The sequence below is a fragment of the Microtus ochrogaster genome, linkage group LG1, assembly GCF_000317375.1.
Source record: "Microtus ochrogaster isolate Prairie Vole_2 linkage group LG1, MicOch1.0, whole genome shotgun sequence".
NCBI lineage: Eukaryota > Metazoa > Chordata > Mammalia > Rodentia > Cricetidae > Microtus > Microtus ochrogaster.
The window spans coordinates 24,574,523-24,592,911 of NC_022027.1; the positions used below are offsets into that span (position 1 = coordinate 24,574,523).

Sequence of the window (18,389 nt, forward strand, 5' to 3'; positions counted from 1 at the left end):
AGAGAGAGAGAGGAGAAGGTGGCAGAGGGGGAGGGAGTGGGGGGAGGGAGAGGAGAGGAGAGGTAAAAGAAAAAGTTATGCTGACTTCACACCTGCAGCTTGACTTCCCCTGAATATGGGGAAGAAAAAGTGCAACGTCTCAGTAAAAGAACAATCACCAGTCCCATTTCCTCAGCAGGACTGAAGGTGACTGACCCACCTGGGTTAATCCTGGGGGACCAAGGCTGGTCTCCACCCAGAGGGAGGCTACATTCTTTTGATAAGAAGGAAATAGTTTTCCCTTCTGGTTCTTCAAGAGCTTCAGTGACAACAGCAGAGGTAACCAGAGTACTGTTTAAGGGACTTGTGGTGTGTCCACAAGACAGAATACTGTATGGAAGGGATGGTTCCCTGCAGAGTGTGAACAAGTCTCAGATAATAGCCACTTGAAATATCTACATACACTACACAAGACCAAAATGCACACCCTATGGACACAGACAACTCATGCACATAAACAAAGACACAAGCAGCGGTGTGACTATGAGGACTGCTTTTCCCTGTCTTACAAAAGTCACTATTTCAATGAGAGCAGGGAACAGGTTAGTGAATAGGACGTCTGGACAGACCACTAGAAGGCAATGGCTGGCTTTACTGTCCACAAGCAGAACAAACTTCAGATAAATACTACAGCAGTCCCGAGTATGCAGGATTGTGTTTAAATTGTGTTCAACACCCTTGATGAGACAGATACACACACAAAACCCAAAATCTCTCTTACTCACAAGGGAAATTTTTATATTGGGGGCTGATGGTGTATGCCTACAGTTTGTTTTACACCCCCCCCCCCCCCCCCGCTTTGAGATAGTGTCTTGATGGCTCTGGCTGTCCTGGTGCTGTATCCTGTGCTGGCCTTGAATTCCTGGCAATTCTTCTGCTTCAATCTTACAAGGGCTAGGACTGTGTGCATCACTATCTCTGGCTTAGAGATAAAAACATACAACTTTCAGCACACATCTAAATATTTTCACATGAAAAAAACTAGAATTCTCCAGGCAGATTTCAGACAGACAGGATGCAGGTTGTGTTTTATGTGCACCTTTAACTTGTTTGAAGCCTGTTCTTATTCACAATATGGGTTGTGAAAAAGGGGTCATCAAGCCCTGTTCTGACTAAGAAACAATAAAGAATCTGAACATTAGTACAATTTATGGGAGACAGAGGTTCTAGAAATCTCTTTTCTTGATTTAATGTAACTGAGTGTGGATGAAGAGATAGCTTGCTGGCCATCACATGACATATCTACTTTTGTATCCATCCAATTGCAGGGCTACTGTTAAGGAGGCTCTATATTGGTGTGTGTACTGGGACAAAGCACTTTTTAATTCAGGCCAGACCCAAAGGGACCTATGGTCTTTTCAATTCTATCTCTACACTCCTCACATGGTTCAGATTCATCAGCTTTCCCCAGAAAGGGTTGTTTGACAAGGCTTCTCTAGCCAAAGGTTAAAAGACAGATTGTTCCCTAGATGCACCTCTGGGAACACGTCTGGGCTGGCCAGTTACTCTTAGACCTTGCTTAATGTCTAATTTCTGCTGCTCCTAGATTTTGGGATGGGGTAAGGACTGGATCCAAGACTTATGAGGCCCTTGGGTGGGTACTTTTGTTTCTCCCATGCAGGGAACCTCGCTAGGGAATGCTATAGTGTGGCCTCAAGTCACAAGTTCCGTAGCTCTTCCTCCTAAGCAGCAAGCCTTCACAGAACCTCACACACTCTGATCTTGGGCAGCCCCTACTCATTCTCAATCACTCTTTGTCAAATCACTCTGCCCCTCAGTTCTCTGCCTTTCCATCCCTCCATTTTCTACCGGCATTCTTCAGAGTGGCTTGTTTTTGTTGGACTTCCTTCCAGTCAAGAGTGTGTTTTAGATCTTGCACCACTAGGTGGCAGGTCCCTCCTTCAAGCCTTTGCTCCCTCCCAACTTTTTCCTGTCCAGAAACCTTCCCAAGAAGAACAGGCTTTGAAAGGAGACTTCCTGCATTTTTCATTAAGTTGTTCCAAGAAACCAATGGGGACCGCTAGGTAAGAGCGCTCCAGTCACAGAGAGATTAGCACTGGTGTAGGTGATGCTGGCAGGCTAACCTGTACAAGAACACGTGGTGAACACTGATAACCATTATCCCGTAAGATAATGACTCTGGGCTGTGCTCACACATTAACCCCTAGAGCTATGTAATAATTACCCGTGGCAAGGATCGCAGGGAAGCAGAGTCCTCGGTCTGCAAGAACTCCTCTTTCTACCCCAAGGCTTCAATTTTAAAATCAAAATCATCTCAAAACCAGAAGAAAGGTACATCTCTCTCTTCAACACTTCAGTGAAATGTGTTGGTTAACAGCATCCCCATCTGACTTGGAAAATCTTCTGTTTCGGAGGCCAGGTGAATCCCAGCCACTGACACATGGTCCAGGAGACACTGTGTGACGGGCTGGGTGGTGAAAAGCTACTGGAACAGCACTTAAACAGTGTGTCAGCCAGGACTGTATGGACAGTCCACCATACAGCGGCTGTGTGGAGGTTGGTTTCCTGATCAGTGCCACATCTCCGGGGCAACATGGGGTAGAGCTCCTTTGGCAGCACAAAGCAGTTTTCTGAGGCAATGAGCAGGGTGGAATAGAGCCTGTTGGGCTGGCATCCTCTCTGACCCAGGGACTGACTCCTTCCCTAACCTAGTAAACCCTGCTGCCACAGCAGAAAGACTTTCTGGCCCCAGCCGTAAGGGCACTGACTTTTTTTTTTTTCTTTCTTTTTTTAAGGGTCTGCCCCTTCAGATTTTTAAAGATCCTGCTGGTTTGGAATCAAAATTGCTTGCAGGGAGATTTAATTTTTAGCCATGAGTTTGTTACTCAGAGTCAAGTCCAAGAATCTGAACGGGTGATTAAGTTCACTGTTTTTGCTGATAATGGTTGGTTTGGACCAAAGCAATGAGACTCGGTTTCCTGGGTGACTACACATATTTCTGAAGGCAATTGCAAAAGAGGAGCTCTAAAACACTGTGTGAAAGTCTGCACCACTGAATGAGACAGCTTGCCAAGGGGATTACTTTGAAGACAGACGCTAATATAGATGTCTTAGAGCTCATTATTATAAGGGCCTGGAAGAATGCTTCAGCGAGCCTACATTTTTACAGCAGAATAAATAAATGCCACTCACTCCACACATAACTATAGACTAAAATATAATGAGAAAATAACCAACAGAAAAGAGAGACAAGTATCAACTGCAGATGCTATAATAATAGCCAAAGCCACTGAAATGACTGCAGGGCCGACTTGAAGGCATTTCCTCTGGAGAATCACCCTGTGGCCATTTACTCGAAAACAACGAGAATATGATGTGTGACTATATCAAATAGTTAAGAAAAAATGAAATAATCTATTTTGTGAGATTTGCTTCAGAATAATAATGGGAGAAAGGCACAGGTGGGATGAAACTGGCCCAGAGCACACACCTTTAAAACAACTGACAGGGACAGCTATTGGTGCTGCTTATCCTTACACTTTCCAAAGTAAGTGTTTTAAAAAAGCTATATATATAAGTATATATATATGTATATATATATATACTTATATATATATATCTTTTGAAAATAAGAAAAAATTATGATTACATGGGTGTTGAAAGCAAAAGGTATTTTTCTTTCTAATCCTCTCAAAAATTATGCTTATAGATAACAGTTTTTAATAGAAAGGAATTCGTCTGCAGGATTCCATGCCAATTTTGAGAGAAACACAAGTCCTTTAATGCCTATGGGTGTGGATAGAGTGAACCTCCTTCATAATCAGGCTCCGCTGGGCTTATTGCTGGTTGCCATGTCTGCTGGCTGTGTTCTTGGGCAGATTACTTACTGGCTTTTCTACCTAAATTCTATCAACTTGAAAATGACTGTGTCACAGATATGACGAGGAGTGAGAATAAAGCCTTCTGGTTAGAGCTCAATTAATCTTCAAAGTTTCTCACGGAGGTAAGTGCTATTGGTGACCACAGTTTTCCAATGAAGCTACTCGGGCCACAAGTGGCCTGTTCTAAGGTTAGGTCAAGATCCGAACTTCGGGGGTCAGAATCCAAAGTTCACATGCATGGCTACTCCACACGACCTTACACAGAACCTCACAGATATGTACCCCCACCTTTGCAAGCCTACGCGTAATCACTTTACAGATGGAGAACCCAAGGACACAAAGAGGGCGCCTTTGCCATAAAGGTGAGGCGACACATGTCTTTCCTGGTGCTGATTTTTTAAAACAGCAACCTTCTTTTAGATTCAATGGCAAGTTAAAATATACAATTTGTGAAAAAGCTGGGATATTTCACTTGAACTCAGATTTTTCCCAAAAAGATATTTTATGAAAAATAATCCTTATGAGGAAGATGAAATGGTATAATCTCTTTCCAGCAGTGACTGATGCCACGAAACATCTTCTGCTCATAGCTTTTAATGATCTGGGTCAACTATATATATTTATTTGGAGAAGCTAAGAAAACCAAATTATGTCTCATAAGAAGATATGTGTATTAGTTCTATATTACTAAACAGGGTTTAAAATGGTAGAATTATTATGCTATAGGCAAGCAGAGAATGAAAAGACACATAGGTCCTAAAAAGCCTGAGGAGCTTACTCAGATGGCACTCAGCCACAAGTCAAAGAACACCCCAATAAACATGGTAACTAGAGTCACAGGAACAAATAAGTAGGGGTGTATGTATGCAGTGCTTAGCTTGAATGGCCAACCAATGATAAAATGTTCTGACAAGTTATGGAACTCTGTGTAACGGGCATTGATGGTGCCACTAGTCACACGAATCAAACACCTGCCTCCATCAGCAATGAGCCTTGGGTATTAGGAGGTTTACTAAAACTCTTAGCAAATCTCTAGTGAAATAAATTCCAGTCGGTTGAACACTTATTTTGTGGCTGGAACACAACGAACAGTGGGAATATAACTTAATCATAAAGTATATGTGATCCAAATACATGGAAGAAAGCCTCAATAGTCTCAAAAATCAGTATTCTCAAAAAAAGCTTTAAAGGAATCAATTTCATAACTTTTATTTGCTACCAAATCATGACAACTCACACAAAAACAAAATTCACTAAACTACCCTAGATAAAAACATAAACCCAGGGCTGAAAGGATTTTAAAGTAGAACAACCCAGAAACTTCCCATAGCAGTCAAGCTAAACTCATAATATGCTGTGTTTAATAAATCTAAAGTGATGCTGACATCAGGATGCATGATGTGAAATTCACAAAGAATCAGGAAAAAGTGAAAAAACAGGAACTGAAGTGAATCATGCTGCGTCCACTGTTAGCTTGCGGGTGGGAAAGTTCAGAACACTTGTGCTGCACATTTAAAGGTCATCTTACAGCCTCGGAAGAGGCACTAGAATAAGGGGCAGTGGAAAAGGACACTTGTACTGCATGACATGGTCCAGCATCATCTGTTCCGCAGCTCAGGCAGAAGGGGGCAGTGCCGAGCTAAAAAAAACACAAGCAAGCTTTCAGAGCTTTATAGCTGAGTGTTCCCTACCAGGGCACTTCGGAATCAGTCCTTACAGGTAATAGATAAATAATACAAGGCTCTAGCAACTTTTAAAGCTTTACAATATGTTTATAAAGGTTTTTCGATAGAAAAATTAAAGATACTTAACAGAGTTTAAGAAACATGCACTGCAGAGCGTCATCACCCAGCACCTGGGAAGACTTCCCGCGAGACCAGGGAAACCAGCACAGCCATGCAAGGGAAGCTTTCAAAGAGATCAAAGGACCAAAGTAGCTTACCATTCATCAGGCGAGCACCCATAATCCTCAGGTTCGGGGACATGGCTTCAAGAGGAAGGACAGAAAGAGAGGGAAAAACAATCACAGAAAGGCTGGAAACATAAAGCCATGAATGAGGGAAGTGCTAAGAGGCGGGTTTCTAGAAAGTTAAGAAAAATGAGCTTTTAGTTGGATCTGAAAGAATGGCGGTTAGTACAATGTGCAGAACGTGAGGATTTATGGTAACCAGGTGGAGTTACAAAGGTACTCCATAGCCCAGAACTGATTGATGCTCAGAAGCCAGAATTTAGTAATAAACATGTTTAAATTTAGCTGTTTAAACATATGCTATAAAGCCCGTAGGACGTCAATCATCTATATTTATATCCATTACAAAGTATTTTAACAACACAAACATGCTAGTCACCTAGGGCACAGAAAAAAAAAATCTGCCAAATATTTTTCAGGAAGCTTTTACTGCCTTGAGACAATAACTAACTTTCTAAGAGGGGACGGGAAAGTACAAGTTAATTGTTACTTTGTTTGATTAAATAGAACCACTGATATTCAAAATAGTCCACTCATCAAACATTTAATCTTGAAAAATGTTTTCAATGATACTTTAATTTTACCCATGAGTCCATGAAGCATGAGAAAAGATCCCCGGATACACAGTCCATTCCAACCTCCACATGACACACAAAATACCCATCAGAGTAGATTTTCTTATTTCGCAATTCTTTCATTACACATGTTAAATCAGCATCTCCCCTTTAAGTTAGACTTTCTATACACGGGGAGAGTTCAAATGCACAGATGGTTCTTGATAAGCACAACAGCTGCTGGAAACTTAAAGACTTCATTAACTCCCTAAATGCCTATCTACTTTTAACCTACCTAGCCAGGGCAGTGTCTTGTACTTCCAAAACATTAAGTTTCCGTCCAGGAACAACATCCCCTCCATTACAGCAGTCACAATGAAAGGGATCCTTTGGCCCACTATTCTTTCCTGTCAAGGCTTGTGTTTATTGTTTTGGAGGAAACACTCACCCTGACCATTTTGGGCTGGATTTCCAGGAAAGGTGCTGGCCTGTGGAGATGCACCATGGAAATGGGCTATAGAACCAAGGACAATCACTTGCGATTAACCTCAAAGTTTGGGCTCCAGCCCTGGCACTATCCAGGGGAGTGCTGGTAACTGTCCAAGCAGGAAACACTGGAGGAAGGTCCTGACAGCTTGCATTGGTATTATGCCCCTGCTGATGGAGAAGGTCCTGACAGTTTGCACTGGTATTGTGTCCCATTCTTAGAGAAGGTTCTGACAGCTTGCATGGGTATTGTGTCCTGTTCATAGGGAAGGTCCTGACAACTTGGATTGGTATTGTATCCCAGTCATAGAGAATGGTCCTGTCAGCTTGCATTGGTATTGTGTCCCATTCATAGGGAAGGTCCTGACAGCTTGCACTGGTATTGTGTTCCATTCATAGAGAAGGTCCTGACAGGCTGCATTGGTACTGTACCCCTGCTGAAGGCTTTACACCACCTCTGGAGCTAGTACTTCCTAAGTCATGAGACTTACCAGCCCCAGAGCACAAGGGCCACAGTGCCTGCCCCACAGAGTCTGGTGCAGCCCTGGCAGAAGTTGAGTGGCATCCAGAGGGTGATGGGCAGCAAGTGACTTGTCTGTATGAGTTTCCATGAAGACAAGTCAGTGTGATCATATCTGTCCCGGGGAGTTCGGCACTTAAATTCATTCTCAGATTTGGGTTAAGGACCACTATGTGTAGAAGCATCCCTTGACCTCATTACTCTATCCCATGCCATCTGAGGCTCACAACTATTCTAATCCATGTTAGCACTATTGTATTATAATTAACTAATACCTATCGACCACAGTGAATTCTGTGTGGAAACCATGTAAACTCGGTTTATTAGTAGGTTTCTGATACCTAACAAAGAGCCACCCGTAGAAGGAGGCAGATCAATATTTGTTGTAGGTAAATGAAAGGTCATGGTTGGTCACCAGACACATGAGCAGGCTATAATCTAGTCCTTGGAGCTGGGTGTAGGATAACTGCGAAGATTTTCCTGGTGGATCTCTCCTCAGGGTTGTAGAGTTAGCTGATCTATCAAACATGCTTCTAAACAAAACCTCCATGTAAACTACTCACATACTATTGTTGTTAAGAATCTTCATCTGTTTTATCTAAAGGGGAAGGGTGCATGATTTAACACTAGTCAAATGTCTGATCCCTCAAATAAAAATCAAACAGCAACAAAAGAATTATTCACGTTGCTTAATAGACTGTTGTTTTTCTTTAATTATTTTATTTTATTTTATTTTTTGCACCAAAGATAGCATAGACTAAATTGCTGACAAGTACTGGCTATACGAAAAACTCTCCAAACTGTCACAGTGTTGAGAACTCGGCCACTCAACACAGATGTGATAATTTACTGAAGAAACTCAATCTGCTGTGACAACATCCCCACAGTGTAACCTGCTACACTGATACTTTCCTAAGTGTGTAACAGTGGTATAAACAGAGGTATCCTTATTACAAAGTTGATTTCTATGAAACAGTGATGGCTGGCAACTGTGTATGAATCTTTGAATTTCATTTGTCATGAAATCCAAAGGAAGTCTGAGGCAGAGCTTAAGTGAAATGAGAGAAACTTTGTTAGAATTAAATTCTGAAACACTGGAGTTTATTCTATTCTCACAGAATTGCTGGATACAGAGAACTTGCTAAAAACTGCACTGCCGGGAGATTGACAGCCTTCTAAGCTGATCCAATGAGACAGCACAGGACTCGTCTGAGAGCCTGAAGGAGGATTAGCTGTAAGATTGTTTGCTGGCATCCAGAGTGTGTTATTTTCTCTTGCTTTGTCATTTCCTGAGGGTGCAGTGGGGATGAACACCAGGATCTCTTCTGCACTACCTCCTCTGATTGAACAGAGTATAAATAAAAAACTGCATAGGTTCCTGCAACCCACGAGTGCACAGTAAGATGGCTGGCTGTGACTGACTCTTCTCTGTGTGTCACCTGTGTGAACAGGCAACAAGGCTACACCCCTGATAATTCACATATGAAATATATACATAAAATCACACCAAGACCTATGGGCACTAACACAAATGAACAAACCCTCAGTGATGCTGGGAAGGAGCTTAACTAGCTGAAGTGTGGCTTCCAGCGTTCTTGAAAACATGACGCCACATCTGAGCAGGACCCACTCCTATCATATTGCTGATCACCTGCAAACAAAGGGACTTCTGTTCTTACTACTAAACATGATGCTAGGGGGTCCACAGCTTGAAAGGACCTTAGAGGTTCATTTCATTGAGTTTTATTAAAGCTTTACAGAGTTAAGAATATCTGAAAGGGAACTGTCTAAGGTCGCAGGAGGGAATCTAAGACACGGCTCTAAGATTCATACCTTATCTCTTCACCTCAATTTTAAATGTTCTCACAGGATGTTCATTTCATTGCCCACCTGTCAGGACTGGCACTTCGCTCAAACCCAGGCTGTCCTCCCACACTTTGCGTGAAGAAGTTATCGACAGACAAGGGAAGAGCTCCGCTTCTACACTTGTGGTCAAGGCTAAGACCCTATTCTGAGCATAAGGAAAAGCCCTTCTGCCTCTGACTGAACCATGTGTAGAATGTGCAAGTACTTGATGTCAAAGAATGTGACTATGAGTCTCCTGCCCAGGAACAATCCTGGGGAGGATCGGGGAGAGCTGTTTTGTCTGAGAACTATCAGGCTTCAGGATAAAGAGAGGAAAAAAAAAATGCAAACTGGAAACATCAGTATTCTTCCCAAATCAAAAGCCTGTCTCTATGGTGTGGAAAAGACATCAATTGCTGTATCCACAGGCTGAAGTCATTCTGAATCAAACTCTCTCTTGCCCTTGGGAACAAGCATATTGGTCTCTGTTCCTGTTTGCAGACACTGTACATAGGAATAATAACAAATTCGGTTTAAAATGTCTTCAAAACTGAACACCCCTTTTCCACTGACTTGCTGCTTAAAGATAAAGCATGAATGAAAACAGTGAGTATAAGCCAGAAATGCCCAAAGCAATAAAGTGTAATTAAGAAACCAGTATTTACTCGCTTCACTGAGGTAAGGACAGTTGCAAAATTTGCTGATAAGGCTAGTGCCACTCAAGGTTTAGGTAGGCACACATATAATAAGACATAAAGTAAATGGGCGCCACAGCCAGTCAGAAGGACATTATCACTGCTGTTCTTCAAAGTGATTATGTTTGTGTCCCTACCTCCTTCCTGTCACCAGCACTATAGATTGCTCTGTGACTGCAAAGAGGAGACATAATAAAGGACAAAACAAGAGTAATTGTCTAAGCACCACAGTATTATTTAACTTAACAACAGATGAAGGCCCTCTGCAGCTTCTTCCCACATCTCCACTGCACCCTGACTTAGGTCAGAGTAAAGGGAAATGGTTTCTCATCGCCAGGCCCAGATGGCGACCTTACAAGGCCCTAAATACTGAGAGACATGCAGTCATTCTCCACCGCATAGCATCCCCCCCAAAAAAGCAAGACTACCTGTAAAGTACACAATTAATCCACCCCAGAGTACAAAGAACTGCTTTCTAGACTGAAAACCAAAACAAAACTTTAACCCTCCTTGCACAAGAACTTCCAAATATTTCAAACCGATGCGTCAATTAAATGTGTATTTCTTACGCCAAGTAAAGGGAACCCACTCACCCATAAGCCACGCCCGCGATGGTGCACTTCTTAAACTGCATCACGTTGCACGTCAGGGTCCCAGTTTTGTCAGAAAATATGTATTTAACCTATGAACAAGTTTAAAGTCCTAATTAATATTTCGGGGTTTTTAAAAAAAATTTAAAAATGTTCCTCTTGGTGTCTTATGCATAACAGGCAAGAGCCCTACCTATGAGTTATATCCATCCTGGCCAGAAGATTTTTATAGAGGGAAGAAAATGTATTTAAATTATACTTTCTTTAAAAGTCAACTTTGTTCTACTGTGAGGGTATAATGACAGCTAGAATTGCTTCTAGTACATTCTTTAAGGAGCAATCCAGCTCTTTTAGTATTTTAGTGATCAATTATCTTGTATATGGGTATTAATGTGTACTAGAAAAACTAGAGTCAGAGAGAAATCTGCTTCAGAATAGTCTGAAGTTTGACAGAATGTTTCACTGCTATTTTCAAACACAGACAAGTACTAAGACCTAGCCAGTATTTCTCAAAATAACAAGAAATTCTACGGTTGGCAAGAGCTTGTGTAGTTAACTTCAGACACCATCTAAATTGGTAAGGAACAATATAATCTGTTCTAAATGCAATTTGAATAGTTGGCGTTGGAAAGTGGAGGGAGAGAAAACAAAAATCCCTTTTCAGTTAGCACCTATAAATGGTTACACACACACACACAGTCGCATGTCACCTAAGGATGCTTCAGCTGGTGAAGGGTGCACGTATGATGTGGACACCACAAGACTATATTGCTTGCCTGCTGAGGTCATAGCTGTGTGCATTTTATGATGCTTGCATAATGATGACATCTCCTGATAATGCACTGCTCAGAACAATCCCTGGTAGGTGAGGTAAGGCTGTATACATTAATAAAGTCTCAGTTATAAATCTAATCTGAATTCCTATTTGACTCGACTCATACAACTTAAAACTTTTCCTTCGTTCCGGATGAAAGTCCTAGAACTCAAAAACAGCCGGCCTGCTAAGAAACACACCTAGCCTTCGCACAGTATCTCACCTTGAAAGAAAAATCTTTTTACTGTTTGAAAATTTCGCTATGAAATATGACCACCGTACGTCAGGCACTAGAAATGCGTTTATGTGAGTTATTCAAACAAGGGAAAATGAAGAGCTGCTACTTCCTCTGAAGTCACCACACAAGGCAGAAATTCTACCAACTCTCACTTCTGCTCCAACTGTGCCGAAAAAAAGAGCTTACCTGGCCGAGTTCCTCATTCAGATTAGATGTCCGGGCCATTGCCGCTGTGTCTGTGGGCTCATAGTGCATGTCCAGATCCTACAAAGAAGGAAGTGACACCCTTGAATACAAAGGGCTGGGGGACGGGGTCAGCAAAAGAAATCATTTTGTTTTCTTCACGTTTCACAAGTCACCACGGGACTGCTGAGCTCTGTGGATCCACTCTAGTTCCTTGTTGCCTGGACATGATTCTATGTGGCCGACCTTAGAAGTATCCAGCAGGGAATGGTTTGCTCTCATTGGAATGGAAAGGAATGAACGGCAGTGAGAGCTTGCTGTGGAGTCAGTAAACTTAACCTTGTGCTGGGGTTAAGTTATGCAATACCCATGAAGGGCTCCTTAGGGCGCCGCAAAGTGACGACTGTTCAGGGATGCCTGCTAGAGAGGCAGCTAATGCTTTCATATGGTTAGCTCTTCAAGCAACGGGAAAAGCTATCTCGAGTGACCACATCTGGCTGGACTTCCCAGGCTAAATTTCTTTTAATACAGATATTTGACAGTCAACTGAGAAAGGTATAATTTTATATTTCTTTGAACTTGCCTTGCACCCAGAGGACCACGAGGTCTGACCCCATCATCCAACCCCAATATGTGAGAGTTTTTACAGTAGAATATTACATTAACGAGTTGGGGCTGTGGCTCCATTGGGTTTCACACCTCTCCTGTCTCTGTTTCTGGGGCAGGCTTTTGAGTTTACATGTCATGTTGGAAGACAGACATTTGCCAAGTGAGTTGTGTTGAGAGAGGAGAAGAGAGGGCTCACACAGATCAGTCTGGAAACCACGTGAAACGGTGACCAGCTAGAGGAGAGGAGGGGGTCTGAGTCAGGAGGGACAGGCATGACAGAAGAATAGGCACCAGAGGACAGCCGAGGGTAAACATCACAAAGTTATCATTCGGGAATCCATACTGTATAACATGACAACCGGCCAGAACCAGAATCCAGGAGACGGTTATTGATCTCATTTTCGCCCAAAGAGAAAGCGGGTTTGTCAGGGTCATCACAAAGTCTCTGCTGGCTAAGAGGGTGGTTAAAAAGCAAGAGCCTGCCAGGCTAACTCAACATTACCATTATATATTTAAAACCAATTCTACTTTTTGAAAATTCACATAAAAAATAGGGACTTGAGTAGCTATTTGATCGTCATGGCGCATTTACCTAATTATTTATATGAATGAGAGCCCCTCATTAACTTTAATTTATCTGCATATATATAGCTCAATTCTCTGGCATACGTTTTCTGTGTGAAGTGAACTATGCCTGCTGCTCATTTCAAATTACTAAAACTACACTGATCTTTTCCCAAGCACAAGAAAGAGGCTGACATTTTAGCAAGATCACTCACCACAGGAAGACAATGAACAGCTGCAAACGTAACTTTGGTTATATTTTTAAACTACCGATACTGCTCACATCCAGAGCTTTAAGATGAGTTTGGAACATAAAAATTTTGAGAAATCAAAATTTTTCAAAAAAACTCAACTTTTTGGCAAGTAATGCCTGGAAATATAATTTACACAAATCCATTAATTTTAACTAAGATAAAATGGAAAGAACAAAACAATATTTGACGGAAAAAATATAGAAACCGAATGTTTACTACATCTCTCCAATATTAAAATCATCAATATAATAATTCAAAAAGGAAATCCATGCACGCCAAAATCATTTACAGAGTTGAAAATGAGCTAAATGGACGAGCAAATCCCACAGCCATGGTGGTGGAAACACAGTTATGTGCTTGACTGCTTAGAAAACTGCCTCTAAACAGATCCTTGAGCTGCACAAACACCGTGAGACTAAGCACCTTGTTAGTGTCCAGAAATGAAGGTGCACGAAGTCAGGTGACTGGACAGAGCTGCTTATGTGGTAAATTATGACACTGCTTCTACAAGATGGATTTTCAGTTCCATACACATGGGGTCTCCTTCCTCTACAAACACTGCGTTCACAACAGGCTTCCTGAACTAGACACCAGTTTTCTTCAGGATGTCTGGTGTTATCAATTTGCCTGACTCTGAGCAGACCATGTTAAAATTATACGAGGCTTAAAAACTACCACCACAGAGGCTTACAAACTATCAAAAAGGACATACAGTTAAGACTTAAATTTTTTTTTTAACCTCCACTAATCAAAAGACCCTAATAGAGTAAATTTTTAAAAAGGACAAAATACATACTTAGGAAGATGAAATATAGTTTAAATTCATATTTACCCAATTTATGAAGTATGCCTGGGTAAATTTTACCACTTCTAATGTAACCAACAAGCTGATGGGAATGAGGTTGTTGAAAAGGATAATGAAAGTCAAAAAGTTCAGCCCGAAATTACTAGCGCCACCATCTGTTGGGGAGAAGAGAGAACATCATTTATAACTTTTTATGTCTGCAGTGAGAAAATCCGAACATCTCAAGAATTTCCTATATTACACAGCTAGGCAAAGACTTTGCTAATAACATATCCTGATTCTCAAACCTCTCTTTCAGTGTAGAATCAAAGTTCCGTCATCCCTTTCTCTAGGGTCCCACATGAGGGACTGAACCAACTTTAGACTGACTATTATCTGTCTATACCTGATATGAGTAGATGATAAATAACACAGTGTAGTAACTACTTACACAACATATACTTTGCATCATGCATGTTAAGTAATCTGGATATGACTCACAGTACATGACAGAATACACAGTACAAATACTGGGCCATTTAAATGAAAGGCTTGGGCATCTGTCAGACTATGGTCTTTTCCTGGTGTCCTAGAATCAGTTCCAATGCTACAGAGAGACAGCTGTACTTGTATTCAGTATGTTAATCCTATTAAGCCCTCCATAGTGCTATTAAAAAGTGCAAGAAACCCGGCATGGCGCCTTTAATCCCAGCACTAGGGAGACAGAGGCAGGTGGATCTCTTGAGTTCAAGGCCAGCCTGGTCTAAAGAGTGAGTTTCAGGACATTCAAGACTAAACAGAGAAACCCCATTCTGTTCTGGTGGGGGCAGGGGAGAATGGTGGCATGCGGCATGTGTGGATGAAAGATAAGTGCTCTAGTTATTGGTATAGCACATCCTGTTCCAATAAGGAAGTTCAGAGATATCAGGAGGGTTGAAGGTTTGTAAATGCAAAGTTTCAATTGGGCAGAAGACTTCTATGTAAATTCTTTAAAGCATTTTCAAAGCATAGTTCCAAAGCAAACACAATAGCAACTAGAACAATCCAAGTTGTACTTGTTTTTCCAGTACTGGTCTCCCGGGAGGCCTCATGAACAGTCGGTAAGCATTACACTAAGCTGTATCCTTAGCTACAGGAACGTTATTCATGTGGAGGTAAATTAGCCTCCTAAGTATAACTTCTTCCTCAGTAAGGAAAATAAAACAGGGAAGACTAATATAGTGTAAGGAATATGCACAAACAAATTGATTGCAGTAATAACACTTTTTTCCATCCTGAAATAATAAATCAATAACTATAAAATAACTTGGAATAGCTGCAGAGCTAACTAATGTAATAAAAAAGTTAGATCATTGTAATAAAAACAGCTTTAAAAATCTGTTTTTTGTTTTTTTCCTGTAAGACTACTGCAATTTGTTTTCACACTTTGGGGAAATTATTTACTGACTAAGTATTCATCACAAGGAAATGCAAACTCATTTCCTAGAAATCCCCAGAGGGGATACATTAATATGAGAACAGCAGAGAATACATATTCCAGACGGAAGTGATTAAGACCACTCTCCCTGGAATAAAACGAACATTTACATAAAATTTCTTTTACTGAGTTCAAAGGAAAGCACATTTAAAGGAAGAAAAGAAACAAAGGAAAGAAGGAAGGAGGGTAGGAAGGAAGAACATTCAGTTCAAACACTTTTAAAGCATATAAATTATGCTTTCATAATATATTCAGTACTCATAGTTTTCTCCACACGTCATCTCCTTTCGTGAGTTTAACTGCCACCTTTAATATATATTAGAGGGCAGTTTTTATTTCGTGTATCATGTTAATGGTTCTATTTATTTATAAAACAGTTTATACTACTATGGAATGGAGGTATGTTTTTAAGTATTTTGAAGTTTTGAGAACCTAGATTTTACTCGCTTTTCCTGGAAATCTATGAAAAAAATGAAAAGAAGACTTCCAGTTATCCTAGCCACAAGTTTTCTTTTCAGAAACAAGAGGACATTCCTCAAACTAAGTTAAGATTGATGGTGAAGCAAATGTCTATTTAACTCAAAGGGAAAAAATAAGGAAGTCAGCCCTTCATTGCTTACAGTGTAGATGGAGGTACCAGTCTTTCCCAGAATGCCTTCGATTCCAAATGGCCGAGCCCACAGAACAGATAAGAGACATGGCGATTAAGATGCAAAATAAAATCAGAATCTGTACATTTGTAATCCGTTCCACATTGGACAGCTTAAGGGGCGGACTTGTGGAATTCTGTAAAACAAAACAAAACAGAACGAATGGTAAAAACTGCACAGTTCAGCATTGCTTACTTAGTATTCGATGAGGGTGACAAAGTCACAATGAACACTTGGGCTTGAGCTGTAAACTTTTCCAAACACATGACAAGTACAATAAGGTGCCCACGGCTGCCACCTCTTTTTCTTACCATGTACACCTTTTTCTGGGCTGTAAAATAATGAGAGAAAGGGGAGGCTAACATTTACTTTGTAGACTGTGTCAGGGAGGTTAAGATGTACTTGTCTACTTAAGCAAACAAGATCTTTCCACAGCACCTACTCCCTGCCTTTGCTTAGAAAAGAGGCCAAGAAAAAAGTCCCACGGCTCTGCAAACATCTCAACATCCAAAGCTTCTCTGGTGCCGCTCGGCAACTGTTTTACTGGATGCAGCAGTCGTTCGAGTCAAATCATTTATGATCAGTAACAGCAGCTGCAGCAGCAGGCTGGCTTAGGAGGCAGAGGCAGGAGGACCGTGGAGCAAGCCTGACCTATGCAGCAGAGGACAAGGAAGGCTTCTCTGCTCTATGTGATGACTCAGTAGTTATGCCAGATCTGAGCATCCTCAGGACAGAAAAGGAAATCCCTCATGGCAAATATAAGTGAAGAATGACAGACTTGATAGCATGACCAGGGTAGGAGCCCTACCAACCATCTCACCTGGGTTGACAGCAACATCACACCTGTATGATGTACAGGGACACTGCTCCTTAGAGTAGAACTTCTATTAGTATTTCAAAGTGAGTTTCCTGTACTTGCTACACTACTGAATGCAGATAGTATCACAATGGAGAGATGAAGCCCCCAAGGATGTATAGAAACATCAGGACAATAGATGGCATAAACAGTCTTGTATGGAATGCCATGGGAAAAAAATGGCTGTTTAATTTATATTATCTTTAAATTTTATGAAAAAACTCCAAGTTTAAAATTTGATCATTACATTATAATAAAAGCATAAAATAAATACTTTATTGCAGACACTGGTACACAGACCACTTGAAGTGAGCACTAGCAGTTGGAAAACACACACCACCATTGGCGTTCTTGCATCATGTGATCTTGGGAGAAGTTTCTCAATGTTCCCATATGTAGAGAACTCTTCTCACAGGGAAGGAATTTCAAGATCTCATTCACCTTGTTCCCAAAATGGGTGTGTGGTATGAGGCTAAGAAATATCTAATGGCTGATTTGCTCTGTTTGGGCCAAGGGCACCAAGAATGATGAATCATGCATTTCCAAAAGAGCCTGAAAAGATTTCATAGATAAAAGTCCCACCTGCATCAGCTTGGTGTCATGTCCAGTGTAGACGACTATCCCATGGACCCACTGAGTATTTCTTAGCTGAGCACCTCGAAGAAGAATCTGGTCTGCTCCCAGGGGGACAGTGCTGTGACAGAGTGTACTGGCATTAGAAATGACATTGTCCAAGATGCCCAAGAAACGCACAGCCATCACAGTTATCAAAGTTTCCACCATGAAAACTTTATTTTTAGAAAGGAAGCATTTTTTTTCCTATCAATAATGATGATTTTCCAATATAACTGTTGGGAAGACATTTGTTTTGTCCTTAAGACCAGACTGGTCATTTCCTATATAGCTGTTTTCTCCCTGGGGGACTACAAGTATCCCCCAAATATTGGGACTACAAGCTCCAACCCCAAATGGTGATGACATTTGCAGTCGTACCTCTACCAGGCTATGAGTTTTAGGTGAATTCGGGAGGGTGAAGCACTCTGACGCGATTAGTGCCCTAACAAGACAACAGAGAGCCTTCTTTGTCACATAAATATACACAGAGAAGATGTGTTTGGCCAGATGCAAAGATAGCCTTCATTAGAGTCCAATCATGCTGGATAATTTCCATTATCCAGATGGGAAGAAAAACAAATTTCTACTGACAAAACTATCAGGTTCCATCAGGTTCTATCATCATGGAAGTCAGAGCAATCCAATATACTATCTCAAATAGCAAGCAATGCTTGGGGATGCAGTAGCTGATCTCACATATGATTTTTCCTGCGTTACTAAGTTGACTTAAGTTTATGTAAAGTTTGGAACTGGTGGAGCTAAGATATCTGTCCCCACCCTCTCAATAAACACACACAAACGCAAT

General features: G+C 41.2%; 1 protein-coding gene across 5 annotated transcripts in view; it reads right to left on the reverse strand.

The window, feature by feature from the left end:
* Atp8a1 (ATPase phospholipid transporting 8A1) overlaps window positions 1-18,389 on the reverse strand; it is a 209,933-nt gene that overhangs the window by 125,516 nt on the left and 66,028 nt on the right. For 3 of the 5 annotated variants that reach the window (XM_005359297.2, XM_026785118.1, XM_026785117.1), the window contains exons 10-15: window positions 17,552-17,663; window positions 16,084-16,249; window positions 14,035-14,162; window positions 11,779-11,856; window positions 10,544-10,632; window positions 5,824-5,868 (exon numbers count right to left, since the gene is read on the reverse strand). In XM_005359297.2, coding sequence (XP_005359354.1) covers window positions 5,824-5,868; window positions 10,544-10,632; window positions 11,779-11,856; window positions 14,035-14,162; window positions 16,084-16,249; window positions 17,552-17,663 — 618 coding nt within the window. The remainder of the gene's footprint in view (window positions 1-5,823; window positions 5,869-10,543; window positions 10,633-11,778; window positions 11,857-14,034; window positions 14,163-16,083; window positions 16,250-17,551; window positions 17,664-18,389) is intronic. The other 2 variants (XM_026785120.1, XM_026785119.1) reach the window with 1 other exon arrangement.